This window comes from Lampetra fluviatilis, chromosome 15 (genome assembly GCF_964198595.1).
Source record: "Lampetra fluviatilis chromosome 15, kcLamFluv1.1, whole genome shotgun sequence".
Classification (NCBI taxonomy): Eukaryota; Metazoa; Chordata; class Hyperoartia; order Petromyzontiformes; family Petromyzontidae; genus Lampetra; species Lampetra fluviatilis.
Window position 1 is genome coordinate 8,606,601 of NC_136289.1, and position 23,276 is coordinate 8,629,876.

The window sequence follows — 23,276 nt, forward strand, 5'->3', positions numbered from 1 at the left end:
ATAATCCACGTATGATGGTCAAAAAAATGTAATTAATAAGCGACCAATTTTGTTTCCCGAAATGATTTGCGCCCCTCCGTCATGTTTAGCTTGGCGGGTGCCAAGGTTCCTCCCGCCCTATCCACTGCTTCCATCCATCCCACCCCTCTCTGACCGCAGACCCTCCAAGGGTGCAGGCCCCCAGGGTGCGGCGATGAGGGGAAAAAAAAAGACAAATTAGATCTTTGCGAAAACGCCGTCCTGCGAGAAAATCTGCCTTCTCATTGGAAGTGAGCGGCACTATTAATAACCGCGAGACGTACGGAGCGCGTCGCGTGCTCCTTTAGCCGGCAGCAGCAGCAGCCACCGAAACTTGGCGGGCGCATTTCATTTCGCAGCTTACTTATTTATTATTAATCAAGTAATCGTTATTCAAAAGGTGAAAGTGTCACTACAATGTTAATCTCAATACTGCAAGTTTAAAAAACAATCGTTTGCTCAACATCTACGTATTACCAATGTACGTTAAACTTGATATTGACATTTCGATTTAAAGCTTTCGTGACTGCAGGGATTCATCTTCTTGGTTCTTTCGGTAAAGTGAAAGAACCAAGAAGTTGATATTGACAGATTCATTTTTTTGCTGTAATTGTAACGATACGCTTCAATAACAAAGACGATCAAGGCACAGGAAAAAAGGCTGAAAATAGCGCACTATAATTGTACGGATGTATTATTACTTTATTCATTAATGCAGCAGTTGACCATGTGAAAAAAATATTTACAATGAGTGAAAAATGAATTGCAATAATATATTGCTCATCCCAAATTGTAAGTAACCATAGGAGAAATGCAATTGTGTTATATCCAAGCAGGTCATGCTGACTATTCAGAAAAGTAAGTGGGCTTGGGCAGGAGACATCACTCGAAGGGGTGAAGGCTGGCAGTCGATGCTGACAACATCCACAGAGGAGATTTAGCGATGAGATCAGCTCAGGTGCAGAAGCTGGATGCAGGTCTTAATGAAACAGTGAGCCCAATCATGGTAACATGACGATGTGATGAAAGGAAGTGTGGTTGATTGTGGGTGGTGTCTCTGGCCACTGGTAAGGGCCCCCTGTCCCCAGATGGCCTGTGACTGGGCATTCCACAGGAAGCAGAGCTCCGCAAGCCGCTAAGATTTTAAACCCACGGCCTCGCCAGGAGCGAACAGAAAAGAACCAGGAAGAAGAGAGCCACATATGCATGCGTACACACACGAGTGCAGACGCAAGCCGCGGCGCTCCGTTCAAAAACAAAATGAAAATCAAACCTGAACTGTGAACGTTGGCTAATGTCACGGCTTGATTTTAACGTTGTTAACACATACACTCGGAGCATTTCCAAGCCGTACAATAATATGACCCGCTGCAGCCGGAGTGACAGGAATGCACCTTTACAGCATTACCGAGCCATGAATCAATATAACGCCGTGGTGTCAAGAGAAGGGGAGGCCTCGGTCACTGGCAACAATGAGCGGCGCGCGCAACCAGCGGAGACGCCGCCGCCGCCGCTGCTGCTCCTGCTGCTGCTGCTGCCCGAAGCCCGACCGCATCCTGCGGCGCCGGCGCACACGTGGCTAATGCGCCAAAAGTTGCGTTGAGCCTCCGAGTACATTCCATTAAATTCACACCTGCGGATTTGGTGCTTCTCGCTGTGCCGCGTTGGCACGCTCGGCCGTGTGTTTCCGCGCCGCGGCGTCGAGCTTTGACTACGCGACGCTCACCGAGCGGCTGCAGCGCTGGAATGGTTGCTCGCTTCTGCTGCTGTTGTTGTTGTTGTTTTAGGGGCTCTTCGGGCCTCTAAATCCGCGCAGGAAGGCATGACGGAGAGGTCCCGTGTAATGCGAACGAGCGAAGCGGATAATTCGCACCGGTACGTAAGAGACGCTTTTCTATGGAACACTCAACGCTGGGAACGGAGGAGGGAACCTTCCAGCTGCTGGAGTGGTGCCCTCGATGCCACTCAGAAAAATAACTCGTGAAATCGGCAAAGAGTGAGCAACTTATCCCCAAAAAAAACCGATGAAGAATAAAATGAGCCATGCCGTTAAATAACAGCTGAGAGCCATTTGGTCAATCCAATGTTGGTTTGTCTACCCTTGCGATGTCGCTCGTTTGATCATACGTTCACCACACTGGTCTGTCCAGGTAGATGAAGGGGTGCGCCCAGATTCAGTTCAAATATCACTCATCAATGAAGTGCGTTGCGGCCGAAAAACTAACTCAGATCACCGGCTTCTTAGGGCATTATAAAGAACTACTGCACCACCAATTTCGTGCTCCATTCTTGCGACTTAGACGATGGAACTTACAGTGGCAGAGGTTTAAGGGAGGCTGTCAGAAAAATAACAATGATGCATGACGGCAGCCACAGTGAACAGGACGATGACTGCTGAACGATAAAGGCAATGATGACAACGACTGATTGTGATAGCATTAATAATGATTACGATGACCGATAAGGACCTCACGAGTGAAGGCGACAGTCTGGCTTGCAATGTGAATAATGATGGTCAAGAATGATGACAAAGCAGCAGCAGCCAAGGGAGGCAACGCGCCGCCGACAGAACGTCCGGTGGGGAGATGGAGTGATGAAATCCACTGGCGTGCCGGGAGCTAAACGGCTGATCGGAGGACTATGTACGTATATTGTACTTCTTTCGCACTGTACGTAGCCAACCGTGCTAATCGGAGGTGCAGAGGAAGGACAAGGAACTAAACACAAAAAGCAATATTGAAGAAATGAGTGTTCAACCTAGATCTAAAAGGACCCCGAGCGAGCAGGTGACAGCTTTGGGTAGGCCTCTATCCAGCAGCGGATAGACCGTGGCCGACGGCATTTGCGCTCCGTGTCCATTTTGCCCGCGAGCACGGAGGCGTTCAAGTTGCTGGCGACGCGGAGCGAGCACATCCGCGTGCAGGCCCTCAAGGTGCCTCAGCTACTTGCTAAAGCACCTGAGCTCCAAATAAACCTCCCACGACCGTCACCCACCACCCCCCCCGCCCCCCGTGCACGCAGTCCCATAGTGCGCCACTCAGCCAGGCAGTCCGAGCGTGTGTGCGAGTGGGTCTGTGTTTCTCTGTGTGTGTATGTGTGCGCGCACGCATTTGTGTGTGTCGGATGCGAGCACAATGTATCGGCATCTGTGAGTGCGTCTCCGCGTGTCCTTTCCACGCGTGCGTGTGCACGTCTCGTGTTACTTGCGGCCCATCAGAGATGCTCGATCAGAGCACTTGCCTCAGCAGTCTGTTGAGACTATGCAGTGGATCTTTGTCTTGTGTGTCTGTGTGCGCGTGTCTGTGTATGCATGTGGCATTCCATGCGTGCGTGTATGTGCACGTTTTTCGTGTGTCTTGGTGTATGCTTGTCTGTGGGGAGCGGTAGTGTAGCTACGCTACGAACCCAGTAACATGAGTTCGATACGTGTTCATGACCAACATCGGTGACGATTATTTTAACTGGTCCTGCGCCTCCCCTAGATCGATTCAGCCTCATACCAGTACCTGGTCCGGTGTGTAAACATCGGTCGGGCGTGAAGTCGGCCACCCACACCGTCGTGTACCATGCCCGCTTTCATAGGTGCTCACTAAAAGCACTTGCCCCACAAGTCTGTAAAGGCTATACATGGGATCTTTATCTTTTTGTATGTTTATGTTAACTGTGTGTGTGTGTGTCATGCACGTGCATTTGTGTGTCTCTCCATATGATGACGATGATGATGACGATGATTACGGCGACGATGACGGCAATGATTACCTGCTGCTGCCGGCCTCTGCACCGTGGGCCAACGGGGAAGCCACGGCCGCCGTCGCAGGAGCGTCATGGGAGGCGGGCGGGAAGGGTTTCCCGCCGTTGACCGGGCTGGGCATCGGCGTGCTATCCAGCGGGATCTCCACCATGCTGATGGCCGCCACGGACGCCACCTCGTCTGACCTCTTCACCTCCGTGGACAGCGTGGAGAGCAGCTCGCTCATCGCGTCCGGCCCCGCGCTCGGTGATCCGTCGCCGGAACTCGCGGCCACAGCCGGTTCCGGCGCTGCTCGCTCTGCAGCCACAAGAAACAGAGAGGACAACAGCGAGTTTAGATGTCTATACAACAGCGACAACAACAGTGGGTTTAGATGTCTATACAACAGCGGCAACAACAGTGGGTTTAGAGATCTACACAACAGCGGCAACGACAGTGGGTTTAGAGGTCTACAAAACAGCGACAACAACAGTGGGTTTAGAGGTCTACACAACAGCGACAACAATAGTGGGTTTAGAGGTCTACACAACAGCGACAACAAGAGTGGGTTTAGGGGTCTACACAACAGCGACAACAACAGTGAGTTTAGAGATCTACACAACAGCGACAACAACAGCGAGTTTAGATGTCTACACAACAGCGACAACAACAGTGGGTTTAGAGATCTACACAACAGCGGCAACGACAGTGGGTTTAGAGGTCTACACAACAGCGACAACAACAGTGGGTTTAAAGGTCTACACAACAGCGGCAACGACAGTGGGTTTAGAGGTCTACACAACAGCGACAACAACAGTGGGTTTAAAGGTCTACACAACAGCGACAACAACAGTGGGTTTAGAGGTATACACAACAGCGGCAACGACAGTGGGTTTAAAGGTCTACACAACAGCGACAACGACAGTGGGTTTAGAGGTCTACACAACAGCGACAACGACAGTGGGTTTAGAGGTCTACACAACAGCGGCAACGACAGTGGGTTTAGAGGTCTACACAACAGCGACAACGACAGTGGGTTTAGAGGTCTACACAACAGCGACAACGACAGTGGGTTTAGAGGTCTACACAACAGCGGCAACGACAAGAGGTTTATCGATCTACACAACGGCAACAGCAGGGGGTTTAGATGTCTACACAGCGCACCTCCCCTGTTGTCAGTCTGCTGCTGGTTGAGGGCATCACAAAGCCACGTGTGCCAAGGGGGTTATTTGACGATACTTCACCACGTCGATCAGTGCGGATATCGTAAAGGTGGGGGGGGGGTATAAACACGGGAGCGTAGTACAGTATAACAATAGATTTTTTTTGTGTTCTGCCTACTCCCGGCCACAACATAGCTCATACGGAAACATGCACAAAATAATCGGATTACCAAATTACATGACCCCGTTCAACCTTTACCATAGTCATAGTCGTGCGGTGGTACTTACTTCGCCAAAGTTAATCTCTGAGAAATAAGTAGAGACATCCTTGCTACAACACCTTTACATACGTGTAAATGTGACTTCAGGATACACATCGGGCATAATGCACACACACACATACACTGTTTGCTGTGGTTGGACATCACGTAATGCCATTATTCTGTTGCTTTAAATGTATGAGCTATATGAAGGTATTTAATTTTACGAATGGTTTATGGGTCCATAATGTCAATTTCGGTAATGCGGCGATGCGTAGAAGATTTTGAAGGGCAGAGTTAAGTGTTTAATAATTCCTGACAACGTACAGCTTGCATTTTGATTAAAATACAATTTTAATACAAGGTTAGAGTCAGCTTATTAAATAACACAATATAATGAACACTGTGACGTTAGGGATATTTTCATTCCCCATTACATCAAATTCTGGTAAGGAATGTATACATATTGTACACATATACACACACACACACACAATTTGTATAGCATTAATAACTTGTTTGGAACTTGGTATTTATGGGCTCTCACCTGGTTACAAAGGAAATTACGATTATAAGCAATATATACAATCTAAATCACTACGTGTTAAATGGGTCATGTTACTTACTCGTATAATTTCATGTTAAACTTTAATTTAAAAAAAAATGTCTCATTAGTATCTTTGTTACTCGCCGAAAATTAACAATCAAGAATTAATGATTATGCTACCACCAAGCAGTCTTCATCAATCATATTCACTGGGCCTGTGATATTTTTCCTCTCTCAGCCAAAGAGTTCCATATTCCGCGGGATCGACTGCTCCGATCTTATTCCTCAATCTGCTTCTATTCTGTGCCTCTTCCCTCGGCACATCCAAAGTCCTCATATCCACCTCCAACTCCAGACTCTTCCACCCCGTTGTTTCCCTCGACTCCTCCTGCCCTGCTACCAGAGGTGTGGACTCGAGTCATGTGACTTGGACTCGAGTCAGACTCGAGTCATGAATTTGATGACTTGCGACTCGACTTGGACTTGCATAACAATGACTTTGTCCCACCTATGAGATGTGGACTCGAGTCATGTGACTTGGACTCGAGTCAGACTCGAGTCATGAATTTGATGACTTGCGACTCGACTTGGACTTGCATAACAATGACTTTGTCCCACCTATGAGATGTGGACTCGAGTCATGTGACTTGGACTCGAGTCAGACTCGAGTCATGAATTTGACGACTTGCGACTCGACTTGGACTTGCATAACAATGACTTTGTCCCACCTATGAGATGTGGACTCGAGTCATGTGACTTGGACTCGAGTCAGACTCGAGTCATGAATTTGATGACTTGCGACTCGACTTGGACTTGCATAACAATGACTTTGTCCCACCTATGAGATGTGGACTCGAGTCATGTGACTTGGACTCGAGTCAGACTCGAGTCATGAATTTGATGACTTGCGACTCGACTTGGACTTGCATAACAATGACTTTGTCCCACCTCTGCCTGCTACCAATGGCATATCCCATAACTCTTCTAATTGCTCAGCAATGAAGCCTACTCGGCCTGGAATGACGCAGCAATTCATCGATTACAATCGATTCTTATGCTCTCATTAAATTATTAATTCATCTAATTGCAGATCTTAAAAAAGGTTGTTTTTTAAAATGTACATCCATCACAAGTGCACGCTATGCTAATGTTGCATTCATCAAATGTAGCAAACAAAACGATGCAAACGAGACGGAACAAGAAGACAACAAAGAGGCAGTAAAGATGAGACAGTTCTCAAACCAAAGCACAACCCCAAAATTATATAAAATCAACCACATCGACAGGAAGGGTGGCGAGTAGAGGCGGAGACGGCGGGGAATCATTACACACCTCATAGCATTCACCCACAAACATCTAAACCCACCCCGACAATCCGTCACGCAGTCTCCAACCGCACACGCACCCAGCGGACGGGCAGGCAAAGCTCGCCGCGGCGCCCGCACACGCAGGCGGACGCACGGATGCTCGCGTCGCCGAGGGGCTCGGCTCTCGAGGCAGAGACACACACATCATCCTGCTAGGATAACCTTTGCACCGGACTGTTAAGGGAGCAAGAGCGGGGGGCACGAGGGCAGGGCGGCGGAGCCGCATGCAGCCAGAGGCCGAGCTGCCTCGACCGCCGCCGCCGCCGCCGCCACCAGCAGCAGCAGCAGCGTGGCTGCTTCTGCTTTGAAGTGGCTTTTTTTAAACGTGCAAAGGAACCACAGAAGGATTGGACTTTTAACAGATTTTGCTCAGGAATGATGACCACTCTCAGTTTGATAACGCAATCTTCTCTTGATAATTTCCCCGGGGAGGAAAAAAGAAGGCACCTTTAGTAGCCAGGCGGCACCTTGCGCGGCAGTTAATCTGCTCAGATTTTGTTTTCGAAAAATGTTGTGCTTTCCGCATATAGACTCGGCACTAAAATTAAAGCCTGGTGCGGCGTGCTGGCATCGGGCCCCGTGGCGACAAAGACTTACGCAGCGTAATAACGTGAACAGCGTGGGCAGCCACCGCGAGAGAAGGAGTCGCAACACAGGACCACGTAATGCGATTCACCTTTCGTCTCGAGTTATTTTAGCGTCGAATTACATCACCAACGCAAATCGCCGTCCAGCACAGCAATACGCCGCTCCACCATCCATCAACTGTCTGATAAGCCACTATTAAAGATGCATTTAATTTAGAAATCGATAAACTCCTATGAGAAGCCACGGCATCAACTCCCGGGGAAAGCACAACCCTTGCTCTCCTTTTCTCCGTCCTCACCCCATCGTCGCTCTGCACCCCCGCCCCCACTTCCCCCCCCCCCCCACCTCTCTGCTCACAAACCTCGCTCGCTCTGCACCATTAAACAAGTTCTTACATTCCACAAAACTACCAGTTTCAAATAAAACACACCTCGGCCGCCTATAAATTGCTGCTGGCTTGGCAGCTCACGCTAAGTGACATATGACATTAATATCAGCCTTCATGACTCCAAAGCAGCAGCACATCCAGACAAACCAGACAGCACCCCCACTTCACCAACCCCCCCCCACCCCCCAAACCTTCCCATCCCCCCCCAGCTCCCACTACCCCCCCCCCCACAACATCACAAGTGCTAGGCGCAGGTCAGGACCTCGCCTGTCCAAAGTACCCGTAACAACTGCTCCCAGCTTTTGCAGTTGGTAATTGATTGCAGATGAGAAAGCGCAAGGCAACACTCCTCAACCCCCTTATCCACTCCGCCATGGACCCCACCGGTGGCATGGCCGGCTCCGAGGGGCTGAGCACTGTGACCACTTCACATCTCAGCGTTGGGCAGGGCATCCGCAGTCGTGTCGCGTTTCATTTGGCCTCTTGCGCTGCGTGTTAATATTCACCGGGAGTGATGCATATGAGATGTGGACGATACGTGTGAGAAGGATGTATTGCAATTGGGTGCTCACCAACTAATTTGTATTGTAATCTCTGGGGAATGCGGTCGCACAGTGACGTTGGACTATGTACCCGGCCATCTGAGTTTGATTCCCGGCCATGGCTAACATCAGTGCTGTGTGAAATATGTGCTGGTCCTTGGCAACCCCCCTTCAACCAACCTGCAATTGACAAGTGTGGTGAAGTATGGTCAAATAACAGCAATGACTAAGATGGTGTGAGGAGGCGTTCATTCAGCGGACGATTGACAAGGAGCTGGAAACTATTAGACGGAGCGTATTTTAAGAACGAAAAAAAACCTTACGAATTTAATCCGTCACACTGCATTATAAACAGAAAAAATATATAGTCGGCTGATGTGTCTGCCAATGGCCCTTCTTCAGGGCAGAGCGAGAGGGCAGGGAGATGTGTGGAATTGTCGATGCGTATGGCAGACTGCACTTTACACTGTGGGACCCTGGAATAATTGTGTTCAGAAGACTCGTCTATTGTGCAAATGAGATCGTAATGACGGGTCCATTAGGATATGACTCGAGATTGTAACATATTTTCAGCTGAAGCACCAACCGTTTTGAGAGACTCGTAAAACAAGATGATTTTAAAACCACTTTTAGCGATGCGCACCCACAAAAGAAAGACGAAATTAATACTATTCATCATTTCAAGAGCCGATGGAAAGGGGGCAAGTCGGCTGATGCACAGCTTCCTGTGTAATAGCATGGCGCCCCGGACTGACTCTCTTTAAACCCCCACCATATATTGTTGCTTAATGCATCGGCGGGGGTGGGCCGGTGGCAGTGGCGATGGCTTCTGGGACGGTCGGACTCTGGTGCTGCCCACTTAGAGGCGTTATTGATGGTCCGGGAGACCTGGTCACTCACGGTGCCACAAGACCCGTCGACCGGGACAAATCGATTTGGGTTTTTGTGTCCGGCGATGATGGCGCGTGACGGAGGGCGGGCAGGTGGCCACGACCCGGGTCCCGAACTTGAACAGCTGCGTGTGCACCGTGGCCCACGTTCTGAATAAGCGTTCAGAATGTACACCGTACATATCACGGCCGCCCCTGGCTCCGAAACGATTTGCCGTGCGTGTGCTCAAATCTCACTCCATTCTCCTACGCTGCCCCCATTGTCTGGAAGTCCCTTCCCCTCGCCATCTGTGCTGAAATCTCCCTGCCTCTCCCCCTCCTCATCTCACTCCAGTCCCCTCCATGCACTCTCCTACCTTTTCCCTTCTAATGTCAATCTACTCCCCTCCACCACGCACTCTCCTACTTCTCCACTCGCTCTATTACCCTCCATGCACTCTCCGCTTTAACAGCAAAAGCCTTCAGCCAAAGCCCCCCAGTCGACCTTTAATCAGTGGGAGGTCACTCACTCTCCTCGGCTGCCCCCGTTTTCTGAAAGTCCCTTCTCCCTGTACCTCTTGAAGTCAATTCTAAGGCCTTCCTTGTTCACCTCTGCCTATGAATGGCTTTCTATCGCAACAGAGTAAATCCATCCACCGTTTTTCTACAGTTTCGTGAGATTCAGGTGCATTGAGAAGCTATACAAGTCCCCACTGTACACATGCATTGTATCTGTTCAGAAAGCATTGCTTATTTGTATATATTTCTTATAATCCCTTAATACTTCACTCACCAAAAAGCTTTAATGCAAGCTCCTTCACATTACGACCATCAATCTCACCCGCTCCGTTTAACTTCATTGCCATGAATGCACAATAATCTTTCGAATAAAAAGTAAGGTTTTTCGAATTAAACCTAGAGCGGTATAACTGCTTTAAAGACACCCGCGCATAAATGGAGAAAAACAATTCAACATGAACAAAAACGAGGGTGGGGGAAAGCCACAATCACAATTCCAAGCAAATGAAACGTCCAAGTGAAAGGGAAGGCGGGGCGTGGCGGAGGGGCGGGGCGGAGGGGGGCGGAGGGGGGCGGGGCGAGGCGCGAGGCGCTCCGTCAGCACCGTTCAGCCCATGGGCCACGGCGCCCGGCACGGTTCCAGTGGTGGCATTCGCAGCTTCGCAGCCGCGGTCTCCACTGCCCTCCAGTGGTCACGGAACTATTTGACCTGTACGCGGCCCTGGAGCGATTTCATTCTTAGATGGTAAAAAAAAAAACCCGGCAGTGAAGCAGAATAATGTTTTTAATATTGTCAAGTAACTGCAAAAAAAAAATACGATGGTGATTGGTAGCGGTGGTCGTTATTCGCATGCTGCACAATGAACCCTGCGACCAGTTCAACCAGCGGTGCCGAGTGATATCTGAATCGGTCCTGGGTCTCCCCGGCACCAATATGCTTTGACCGGCACGGTGAAGTATGGTCAAACAACCCCCATAACCAACACGAGGTAGGGAGGCCCTCAACCACCCGTGGGTTGACATATATTCTCTAAAATAAATGTTATTGTAGTTAGACTCAATTTGTTTTTGCCCTTTGTCAATCCACTGCTGGATTAAGGTCTCCATACCGCAAGTCGGTTATGAGGGTCGTATGACTGAACTTCACCGTGCCGATCAGCATGCGTTTGTGAACAGAGGCAGGAGGTGGTGGCCCTTAACCGGTTCAAATATGAACCACCACGGAATTAAGCCATCGCGGGGAATCAAACTCGGGCGGCCGGGTTCACGGCGCAATGCTCGAACCACCGCCCCCGCCGCCAAATTAACAATATTACGACAGAGTCGAGCCCTCGCACTGAGAATGGACGTCTCGTTTTTACGAGCGAGACCGGTGGATGTCTGCTTAAGGGAAGACGGATTCCCTCTGGTGCAGACAACGAAAGAGAAAGCACTGAGCAAGTCTCTTAAAAATGAACGACTTCCAAGGCAGACAGACACTGCGGCACCTTCCCCAGTTCTCGAATCAATAAAACTGTTTTCCCCCCCTCCCTCCCCCGCACGTCCAGACAGAAATTTCTCCAATGGCGCCCCTCATTCAGTCATTTCTGAGCTGAAAGCAACAACGCCGATTTTTAGGGGACGCTTTGTACGTGGCATCAATTGGAGGTTGGGGCCTAGACAACCGATCTCGCTTCACTCAGGAATTCCTCCATCGTTGATAACCGTCGATAAGTTTACGGGTCAATAAATGTCGATTTTTGTTTTTTAAGAACGAGAGAGCTCAGCTATGCCCGAAGACCGGAAGCCGAGGTAAAGCTGTAACGGCACAAGGCGGACTGAGGCCTCAGGTAAGGGACAGTCTCTGTGAAGGGAAAAAGAGGCAGTGATATCTTTGTTTGATCTAAGTATAATGATTTGCTACTTTTAATATTTGCCTGAATATGAATGGTGGTGACATTGATAGTCAGAGTGGAATTTTCAGCTTTATTTTAGGTCTTGTTTCCCCCCCCCCCCCCCTTATTTGCTTTTATCCAAGTACTTTAGTTCCCTTCCAAATGCAAAATACATTTTAGAGACTGTCCATAATGATAAAATCAAGGTCCTTCTAAAAAGGATAGATTCCCGGATAAGCAATGAAATAACAGTTATTATTATTAACTATGGCAGAGCAATGGCACAATGGTTAGTATTGTGCACTGTGAACTCTGAGAACAGAGTTAGATTCCCAGCCATGATCAACATCAGTGCCAATTGTTATCTGAAGCTGTTCCTGGATTTCCCCTCTCACTTTATCAACCCACAATGCCAAGCGTGATGATGCGAGTTCAAACACCCTCCCTGACCGACACAGCTTCATCCAGCTGCGGAGTATAGAGGCCTTCACCCATCAGTAGAGTTTGACAAAGGGCTGTAAAAAATATCATAAACACTTTGTGGCTAATGCAGAGGGCAGTGAAGCGAACTCCATCGCGGTATTGTACGTGTATAGTCTCTCATCTATGCTCCACCAAAACACATCGGACCAGCGTGATAAAGTATCTTCAAACCATTAACCATCACTGACACAGCATAGCGAGGCCATCATCCAGCAGTGGAATGACAAAGCCGTTTCTTCTTCTTATTAACTATTATCTTTAAATGGTATTCAAACACATACACATGCACGGCACGATAGTGTCCATCTACGGGGAAAACCGACGGTAAAAAATTAACCCGTAAAAACTAAGTTTTTCACTATAAATCCTTTATATGCGTGGCATCGGTTTTATTTTCTTATTAATTTCTGTTTTTCTTGAGTAAGATTTTCATTTTTATCACATTGGTATTTTAAATAAAAGATAAAAAAAAAAAAATCCTTAAAAGTGGAAAATTTTTGAAAATTTTTTTTTCACAAAAATAAATTGTCACGCACGAGTCTGTGTGCAAAATGTCAGCTCGATTGGATCACGGGAAGTGGGTTAAAAAACGACCGAAAGATTTGCACGGTCGTAAGCGCGCAAGCGCGCAAGCAAGCGAACTTAATATAAAGGATTTAAAAAGGCACGACTTCTGCCGGGCGCAGCCGAGGCCGGCGGCGCGACAGGCCACTCACCGTTGTTGTCCCTGCGCACGGAACCCGTCGCCGCTGGTTTGGCTTCTCCGGGTTTCGCGCCTCCGCCCTGGGATGCCGCAGACAGACTCCGCATGCGGCCGCCGTGCCCGCTCTCCAGGATGTCGCGGTACTTGGAGACCATGAGCACGGAGATAAAGTAGACGACAGCGAGGCCTAGGAACTGAGCCTGCTTCGTGTCCTCCTGTGGGGAGGCGGGGGGGGGGGCATCGCAGCGTTAATTTAGAATTGAAGCCTCATCCAAAAATCTCGGGCGAAACTTCAGACTCGGTTGCAACAAACAACAAAGAGTCGTCGTTGTTGTAGTCGTGGGGAATGTTGTTTTGATCAGGTGATCACGTGGTCAGAGAAACCCAAACAGAAAATATAGCGGACCATGTCTACCTGGGCCAGTTATTGAAGGCAGATCGTAATCGTATGCATGTACGTTGACAGCTGTGCTCATCCAAGGTGCGGGATCGGAGTCAAAACGATGAATAAAGAGATGAGTGACAGCAGGACGGAGTGCATTTTGTAAAATACTGAACTTGACAATGAAAAGCAACATAGCAATGTGCCTAAAGCTGATAGTCTTTCATGAGTTTATGTTACCTGATATGGGTATATGGATCAGAAAATGTAACAAAAGCTATAACAAGTGTGCAAAGAAGCATGGGGAGATGTATGCTCGGAATTACACTGAGATAGAGAAATAGGAACACAGAGTAGACACGATGTTGACTTAAGAATTCCGCACGTAGATTGGACAGATTTAAGAAAAGTGGTCTCGGGGGCAGGACACGTCGTTTAAAAAAGATGACGGCCGGTGGTCGAGACTAGAGGACGGAACAGCAGCCCAGGGGAACATGCCAAAGAAAGACCACCACCGCGGAGACAAAGCGATGCAATCGGCTCGTGTACAGCAGGGGACTTCGATGCAACGCAACATTGCGTGAGAGATGGCGGCAGCTTGGAGAGGCCTTAATCCAGCAGTAGACAGATCATGGCTGCTGATGATGATGATGAGACCATAATGGCCAAATCTGCACAATTGGCCATTGCTTTTGCAAATTTTGACACGGGAAATTTGTGGAAATAAAGCCCCCTTTGACAGATCATGAATCAGGATCAGAGTCTCTTTTCAAGGTACACCTCGGGGAAATGAATGGAGCGGTTGTCCGGGTTGACAATAAAATCTAAGGTACCACCGAGGACCCCTGTGGCTGGGAAATCTCACAGGTGACAATTGGACAGAGATCACCAAATGACAGTTCCATTAACACTTTAACTTGTGTCAGGTCATACTTCTTCATACACTGCAGTGGGTGGGTGTGTATCATAATAGGGTAAAGTATGAACTAAGCAAACAAAGTGTCATCAGCAGCTATGCCCTATCCTCTGCTGCATGAAGCCTTCGCCAAAGCTGTCACAAATATACTGTAGAAATTATTTTGTAAATTATCAATATCGAGGATGAGATGTTGGGCTTGGTAGCAGTCGGCTCAAGTTACTGCGAGTCGGCTCATTTTCCTCCACATCGGATCGAAATATCGTTTAAATTGTCTTTAAACATCTCCACAAAACAAACAATCAACAGCAACAATAACAACGCGCAATCTGCAACTAAACAGATGTCCATCGCTTCAAGACCCTACCGTACCGCAACTCGACATAGCCACAAACATTATGAACATGACAATCATACACCAATCATAACCTCCCCCAAGACTCCCTAACCCCCCCCCGCCCCCCCCCCCCCGTCCACCGACTCTCCCCGTGGCATTTAAACAGTTTCTCTTGAAAACGACGGAGCCGGCTGGTGGGGGTCAGGGGTCGGGAGGAGCGACGAGGCGGGGGGGGGGGGCTTCGCCTAGCGCCACCTGAGGTGCGGCAGACGCGCGCGCACGGCTCGATTCGTTCGGGGTCGGCCCACCCAGGGCCTCCTCCTCTGCCGCCGCCGCCGCCGTTCGCCGGCCTTGGGCTAAAATAAATATTTTAAAGCGATCTGCGGAGAACACGCACGGAGACCAGACCCGCCGGAGCGCTTCCCCATTGTCGATTAAGAGTGCGCGACGGCCGGAACCAAGCGGGATTATGTAAATGCGCGGGCGTGTAAAGAAGCGAGTCGAATCGCGAGGATCGCTGTCTGTCTTTTCGCGTTTTAATTTTACGTTTACGGGGGCTGCGGCATCGTTCATCAGCTGCGATTTAAGGCTTTGCTGGGGCATTAAGCTGACAATGAGGAGCAGAAATTGTACGTACGCATGTACGTTCGTGTGTGTATGCTGCCCTAGACGCAGCACAGCTTTACCGTTTATTATAGGGGCGAGCCATTTAGTTTGCTTTTAATCATTTAATCTTGCCGAACGCTTGGAACACATGTTGGGAGCAGATGGAAAACTGATCAGCGTCTTTTCAGCTTTGTCTCCCTCCAGGCAAAATTAAACACAACACCGTACAATTGGCCCGGATTGTTTGAAAAATTAACGTGGAGGACTGTGGGAAATTACCTTGTCCATCTGCTGGTATTACGTAGAAGAAAAACAACACCCCCACCACATTCACATTTTAAATGCTGTACAATATAAAAAAGCCAGGCCAGAAGGTTTTCACTTAAAAATTAAATCGCTGGTTATGGCGTTGGGTCTCAACAGCGCTTCAAATTGCATATGAAAAATATGTGCATAAAATACATGGCGTGTATAAATTAATTTCTTGAGATTTGGTATAATATATTAAGCGTGGAATGATTTACCTGCCAGATATTCTATGAATTCAGAGTCATGATTCAATTAAAAAATATATATTTTTTGTCTCCTTATTTTCCATCTTGTTTGTATCGTTTCTCATTTGGTTTCTTTCGTTGTACCAAATTAACATAATTTACACATCATTTGCACATTCATAAATAACCAAATCCAACACGGGTGAATCGATGTACGTATCTTGAGCCAGAGAATCGGTTTTAATTGTTGAAACTAATGCCTCGTTACACACAGGTAAAACACGACATCGCTCGGTCAGCCTCACAGAGTGTCAAGGGTGGCAAGAAAGCACCTCATCAGGCCCATCGGCGTGATTCACACCTAAAACGGTGAAGCCATCATAACTCGTGCCAAGCAACCTCTCTCGAGCACCGTCCAGATGTTGAAGCACCGTACCAGGCACAGTACCAACACTCACTTGAGGCCAAGTCAACCTATGAGATACTCAAGGCGGATTTAGGCAAGGCTAATAAATAGAAACATATTTTCAAATAAAATACCAATTAATAAAATAATCTAAAACAAGAGATGAGGCGGTGCTAAACGCACAGCACCATGGAACCAGGAACCGAGTTCAATTCCTTGCTATGGCTAACATCAGTGTTGAGTATTATCTGAACCAGTTCTGGCTCCCCCTTCGCCAACTCACACCGCACCAAACATGGTGAAGTATGGTCATACCTCCTCGACACGACATGGGGAGGTGGTCTTGGCAAATGGCTCTAAATTGTTGTTGTTGTTGTTGTTATTATTGACTCGTAATGGCCGGTACACGACGTAGTTGCACAGATGCGCACATGTTTTATCCGACGTTTGGGTTTCCCGTCGAACTACCCGTCTTCATATTCCACGCGGTAAAATTAGACCCAGGCCGTGGGGCGGGGGGGTGCAGCTGCCTACGAGCCACGGCGGCTGCCTCGAGGCTCCGAGTGTTCCAAAGGAAATCTCAATTCACACTCGCCCGCTACTCGCACCGTAATGTAATTAACACTTAAGCGCCCGCGGGCTGCTGCGGCCCCGGGGAGGAGAGGAACGGCTTTGTATTAAAGCATCAAATCAGAGAGAACCCCTCCCGCGGCGAAGGATGGCTTCACGGACAGCGCAGTGATGGGGGGGGGGGGGGATGAGACGGCGGGGGGGGGGGACGACACAATGAACAGCAACACCATCAATAATAGCCACGACGACGACGATGATAATAATAATAATACGACTACAGGCAGGGCAAGTAATAACCATAAAAGTAATACAGGTAAAACGGGCAATGAATAAACTAGCGATGTCAATATGACAGGAACAGTAATAAAATAAAACGACTGCTGCCACTGACAATAGCAATCGATATCAAAGCTAAAAGACAAAGTGGTTTTCTGTTCGGGAGCGAAGGGAAACGCTCGTCTCCTGTTGACAGCGACGAGCCGGTGGTAGAAATTCCACATTCCTATGGCAGGAGCAGGTTGACTCTTCACAATGTGGGATCTATTTTAATCACCGCCGGAGGTGTGAAGTGCTTATTCGACCCCAAATTAAATTCGTGAACTCGCAACCGTCCAATTGAAAAACAATGGGCTGTAACCAGGGCACTATAATCATTAAAATAATTTAATTTACAACTCGCCCTATCCACTGTTGGATGAAGGTCTCCCCATGCCGTGTCGGCCGTGAAGGTTGAGTGACCATAACTTCAACACACCCGGTCAGTGCGAAGTGTTGAAAGACACCGAGTGTCCAGGATCGGTTCAGATACCACAAGCCACTGATGTTCGACGTGACCGGGAATCAAACCGTCGTCACCAGACTTCTAGCGCCGCACGCTAACCACAGCGCCACTGCTTAATCACCGCTGCAGGGGCAATAACGAAAGTGTGGGCATCGGTTACTTAAACTAAACTTTTTTTTATCGTACCAGGTAAGGCCCATTGAGCAATATAGCCCTTGATCAGAAGAGACCTGGCGACAAATGATATCTCAACGAAGTGGCTTATCGTGCGGAGACTTCTAAATGTGGAGGAAAAAACCGGAGGACCCGGAGATAAATCCACACAACCACGGGGAGAACATGCAAACTCCAAATATACAGCAGGCATCAGGGTCGGAATCGAACCCATGACCTTCTGTACAGCAGGCGAGGAAGTGAACATCTCGCCACCGCGGCGCTCCACCACGTTACTCACCACGTCCCTGAACACAACCGCCCGCAGGCGGTGAACATCCATGGGCTGCAGGAGCCGCTCGGGGTCCCGTGCTGGCACCGTGGTGGGGGGCTCCGCCGCACCCTGCCGCACGCACACGCAAATACACGTAAACACACGGCATGCACGCACGCAAACACACGGCATGCAAACACATACGCACGCAAACACACGCACGCAAACACACACGTAAACACACGGCACGCACGCAAACACACGGCATGCAAACACATACGCACGCAAACACGTAAACACACGGCACGCACGCAAACACACGGCATGCAAACACATACGCACGCAAACACATGCACGCAAACACACACGTAAACACACGGCATGCACGCACGCAAACACACGGCATGCAAACACATACGCACGCAAACACACGCACGCAAACACACACGTAAACACACGGCACGCACGCAAACACACGGCATGCAAACACATGAACATACGCACGCAAACATATGCACACACGCACAAAATCACACGAACACACGCACGAACGCACGCACACAAGCATGCTTGAACGTGACCCCACCAACACACCGCATGAGAGCCACGCCAACGATCGGTCAACAGGAGCACACAACGCGCACACGTGGATGATGAAACGATAGCAGGTGAGAGAGAGGTTACGTTGAGGGCCTTGCTAGCACACGGTCACTAGAAAGGTTGGCCGGCCAGTGGATAAGACTAACGACAAGTTAGTTGAGGCTAACTTGTCCAAGAGAACGAGCTCCGTGGAGATGCAGCGATGAAATCAGCTCGTGTATTCAGTGCTCTGCGAATTGATGCACCGCAGGACTATGCGGGAAGGCAACCGCACGGCAGAGTCCTTCACGCAGCAGTAGATGGATAACGCCTGCTGATGTCGGGCGACGGCGACGACCTGCGGAGCCTCACCTTGGCGGTGGATGATGTCGAGCTCTCGCTCCCGCTCTCTGCTCGGGATCGCTGCTGCTCCTGGGACTCCACGCAGTTGCGCAGAGCCACGCAGCACACTGCGAGTACGCACGCACGCACAAAGATAGCCTTAACGGATTGTTGGGGAAAGTGCTGTTAGTGAGCCCCTATGAAGGCCAGAACGGCATACGAGGTGGGTGGCTAGCACCACGCCCGGCCGTCTTTGTCTCCCTAGTGGCGATGTTTACACACCGCACCAGCTACTCATTTGAAGCTGAGTCGATCTAGGAGAGGCCCAGGACCGCTTCAGATAATCGTCGATTTGTCCGAGTATGGTACTTCAAGAGCATTTCTCCCTTAACACATTTTTACTATCTTAATTAGTCCTAATTGACATACTATGTCCAATTAACAGTCACTTTATGATTATCCTAATGATTAACTACATCTTTAAAATGTATTAAATGTACGCCAAAATCAGTGCAACAGGCCCCAAAACAACACAAGTAATAATTAAAATTCCATGTATACGGCGCTTTTCATCAAGGATCTCAAAGCGCTGTCCAGGACACAGCAGCAGCAGCCGCTCGGCATAAAAATAATTATATTATAAAGACATTTTAAGAATCCATTTACTAAACCAAATAAAAGTTTAACAAATGTGACCCTTTTCTTTGATGCGGCGTCCTCCGGCTGCAACGTCAGAGAAAACCTCTCACTACAGCAGCCAAAACTCCAAACATTACGCGACGTTTCGAGTTGGTTTTGTTTAGCCTGGCGAGAATTCAAGGGACCAGGACGGCCTCATTTGCAAATAAGTGACCCGGGTCACCAAAATGACAAAAGTAAAACAAATGAAAATCAGAACAAAAAACAACTGTGCTGTATTAAAAAAGATATATTAATTGCTCATACATCCACTCTATAGTCACAGCTCATTGTCAATCCACTGCTGGATGACGGCCCTCCTCGTTGCGTGTTGGTCTTGAGCGTTGTTTGACCATGCTTCACCACTCTTGTCAGTGTGGGTTGGTGAACTGGAGGTGGGGGAGTGGAGGGGGTGTCAGGTATCGGGATTGGCTCGGATAGAATTTGCCACCGAAGTTATCCTTACCCGGGAATCGAACCCAGATCGTTCGGTTCACAACGCAACGCATGAACCACCACTGCGCCACTGCTCCTTCCCCGGCTCCACGCTCAGAAACGAGGAGCGACCAGTGGGGGGCGAGAGAGCCACTGGGAACGCCTCGAGTGATCTATTAACACCAATGCTTAAGCTCAAGATGCCTGCATCTAACTATGTGAGCAGCTATTGTTTCTCATCCACGTAAGTTAGGCGGCAATGTTCTCCCACCTTTCGCCGAATGCGACCAACAGACGAGACGAATGGCAGAGACGATCAAGTGCATTGCATAGTAATGGTGGAGTCTTGTCTTGAAATAAATTGGAGGGGGGGGGGTGTGGGAGGGAGGTGAATTGCTGCGAGTCTCGTGTTTGGGACAGAAGGGAAGACTCGGTTCTACAAGAGAGATGTTAAATGTTTGAGCCTAGTTCTTCCTCATGCTTGTTTTTAGCATGAAGAATTATGCTGAAAACTAGTCTTCAAAGCGTCTCAAAAGTCAGAACAAGCTAATAAATTTATAAAAAAATCAGTCGCAAGTAAAAAAAACTGCACGTATATATTTTGTATTTTGCTTGTATATATGTATTTGTATATATGTACTTGTATATATGTACGTAAATATACGTGGTGTGTAAACACCGTCACTGGCGTGGTGCTGGCCACACCACCCCCTTGTGCACTGTGCAAGCCTTCACAGGTGCTCGCTAACAGCTCTTGTCCCAACAGCCTGGTAAAGGCTATACAGAGCATCTTTGTCTGTGCAGGCACGTGTGAACACGCTGGCAGCTTACCCAGCCGCAGACACTGGCGCAGCAGGCCGCCCGCCTTCATGTTCTTCTCGGACTCGACCTCGCTGAAGTTGAGGGAGCTGGCGAAGACCAGCGCATCTACCAGGTTCAGCAGCCGGTGCAGGAAGTTGAGCGCTATTTCGCTGGGCAGGCTATCCACATGCTGGCTCGCATCCAGGTCAACGTCCTGCAATGAAGCAAGCAGCAGTGGTCACGGCGTGGACCGGGTCACGTCTGGCACGGGTCACGGCGTGGCACGGGTCACGTCTAACACGGGTCACGTCTGGCACGGGTCACGGCGTGGCACGGGTCACGGCGTGGCACGGGTCACGTCTGGCACGGGTCACGGCGTGGCACGGGTCACGTCTGGCACGGGTCACGTCTGGCACGGGTCACGGCGTGGCACGGGTCACGTCTGGCACGGGTCACGGCGTGGCACGGGTCACGGCGTGGCACGGGTCACGTCTGGCACGGGTCACGGCGTGGCACGGGTCACGTCTGGCACAGGTCACGTCTGGCACGGGTCACGGCGTGGCACGGGTCACGTCTGGCACGGGTCACGGCGTGGCACGGGTCACGGCGTGGCACGGGTCACGTCTGGCACGGGTCACGTCTGGCACGGGTCACGGCGTGGCACGGGTCACGTCTGGCACGGGTCACGGCGTGCACGGGTCACGTCTGGCACGGGTCACGGCTGGCACGGGTCACGGCGTGGCATGGGTCACGTCTGGCACGGGTCACGGCGTGGCACGGGTCACGGCGTGGCACGGGTCACGTCTGGCACGGGTCACGGCGTGGCACGGGTCACGTCTGGCACGGGTCACGGCGTGGCACGGGTCACGTCTGGCACGGGTCACGGCGTGGCACGGGTCACGGCGTGGCACGGGTCACGTCTGGCACGGGTCACGGCGTGGCACGGGTCACGTCTGGCACGGGTCACGGCGTGGCACGGGTCACGTCTGGCACGGGTCACGGCGTGCACGGGTCACGTCTGGCACGGGTCACGGCGTGCACGGGTCACGGCGTGGCATGGGTCACGTCTGGCACGGGTCACGGCGTGGCACGGGTCACGGCGTGGCACGGGTCACGTCTGGCACGGGTCACGGCGTGGCACGGGTCACGTCTGGCACGGGTCACGGCGTGGCACGGGTCACGTCTGGCACGGGTCACGGCGTGGCACGGGTCACGGCGTGGCACGGGTCACGTCTGGCACGGGTCACGGCGTGGCACGGGTCACGGCGTGGCACGGGTCACGTCTGGCACGGGTCACGCCGTGACATGGGTCACGGCTGGCACGGGTCGAAGCACACAGCACCAGTCACGGTGCAGAGCGGCACAACACGACTGTAGCAGCGTGTCATGGCATGGTATAGCGTGCCGTGGTGGAACGAATGCCGCTAGGCCAGTTCACACGCGGCCGATGGGTCAAATTCCACCGTAGCTGCCTATGAATGCATTGGTGGGTAGGGGGACGGGGTTCGGGTAGATGGGTGGTATCATACCGCGGGCGATGTGACGGCTTGCAGCATGGGCAGCAGGCCCCCGCCCACCATGATGAGGTTGTCCACCAGGTGCGAGGTGATCTGCAGCATGTTGTGCACGAACACGTAGTTCTCGCTGCTGTTCACAAAGTCCATCAGCAGCTTAGTGGTGTGGCTGCGCAACGCGGGGAGATTCGAGAACACACACCGGCGCGGGTTAGCCACACCGCTCCAGTCAACGGCACACCCCTGGCGATGCAATGTATTGTAAGAAGCCGTTTAAGAAACCCAAAATCATGCTAAAAGCATCCTCAATGCGAAGTGCCTTCTCGTTGCACTGTGGACGTTAAAGACTTTTCCGGTCACGTTTGAAGTGGTTGGTAGGCGCTGTTCGCGGCTGTCTGACGCTCTTATATTCGGGTGAATACATCCCAGTCCATCAAGAGCACTACCCAAACACACGTTGGACTTGTCGATCAAAATCACTTCTTACGCTCTTGATACAATCACTGAATAGTGCGCAGGCCAATCAATCATCTTTGATTCGTATATTTTGCATGCGATTTTACCAGGTAAGGCCCACCAAGCTATACACAGCTTTTTTCAGAATTGACCTGGCCACAAATGATAGGTCCCAGAGAAAAATCCACACAACCACGGGGAGAACATGCCAACTCGAGGCGGCTGGGTTAGCATCACTCCCACGGCCTCTTGCATACCAGGCGAAGAAGTTAACATCTCGCTACCGCGACGCCCGATTGGTGTGCATGATGTTTGCGCTTGAATAGTATGCGTGCATATTTGTAACTCTTCATGTATGCCTATACGTATCTGCGGAAGTATACACAGTGTCCGATGGTGCACTTGTAGGTCTAACTAGTACGTGTACACGTACAATGTTGGTAGATAAACGATTTCCGCCCTCTGAAATGTGACTCTCTGGGCGCACCACTGGCGATC

At 50.1% G+C, this 23,276-nt stretch overlaps 1 protein-coding gene across 1 annotated transcript in view; it reads right to left on the reverse strand.

Annotated features, from left to right (window-relative positions):
• LOC144936179 (lipopolysaccharide-responsive and beige-like anchor protein) overlaps positions 1-23,276 on the reverse strand; it is a 287,536-nt gene that overhangs the window by 217,464 nt on the left and 46,796 nt on the right. The window contains exons 24-29 of the mRNA XM_078863117.1: positions 22,338-22,491; positions 20,839-21,022; positions 18,925-19,022; positions 18,001-18,102; positions 13,065-13,266; positions 3,778-4,066 (exon numbers count right to left, since the gene is read on the reverse strand). Of these exons, the coding sequence (XP_078719243.1) occupies positions 3,778-4,066; positions 13,065-13,266; positions 18,001-18,102; positions 18,925-19,022; positions 20,839-21,022; positions 22,338-22,491 (1,029 nt within the window). The remainder of the gene's footprint in view (positions 1-3,777; positions 4,067-13,064; positions 13,267-18,000; positions 18,103-18,924; positions 19,023-20,838; positions 21,023-22,337; positions 22,492-23,276) is intronic.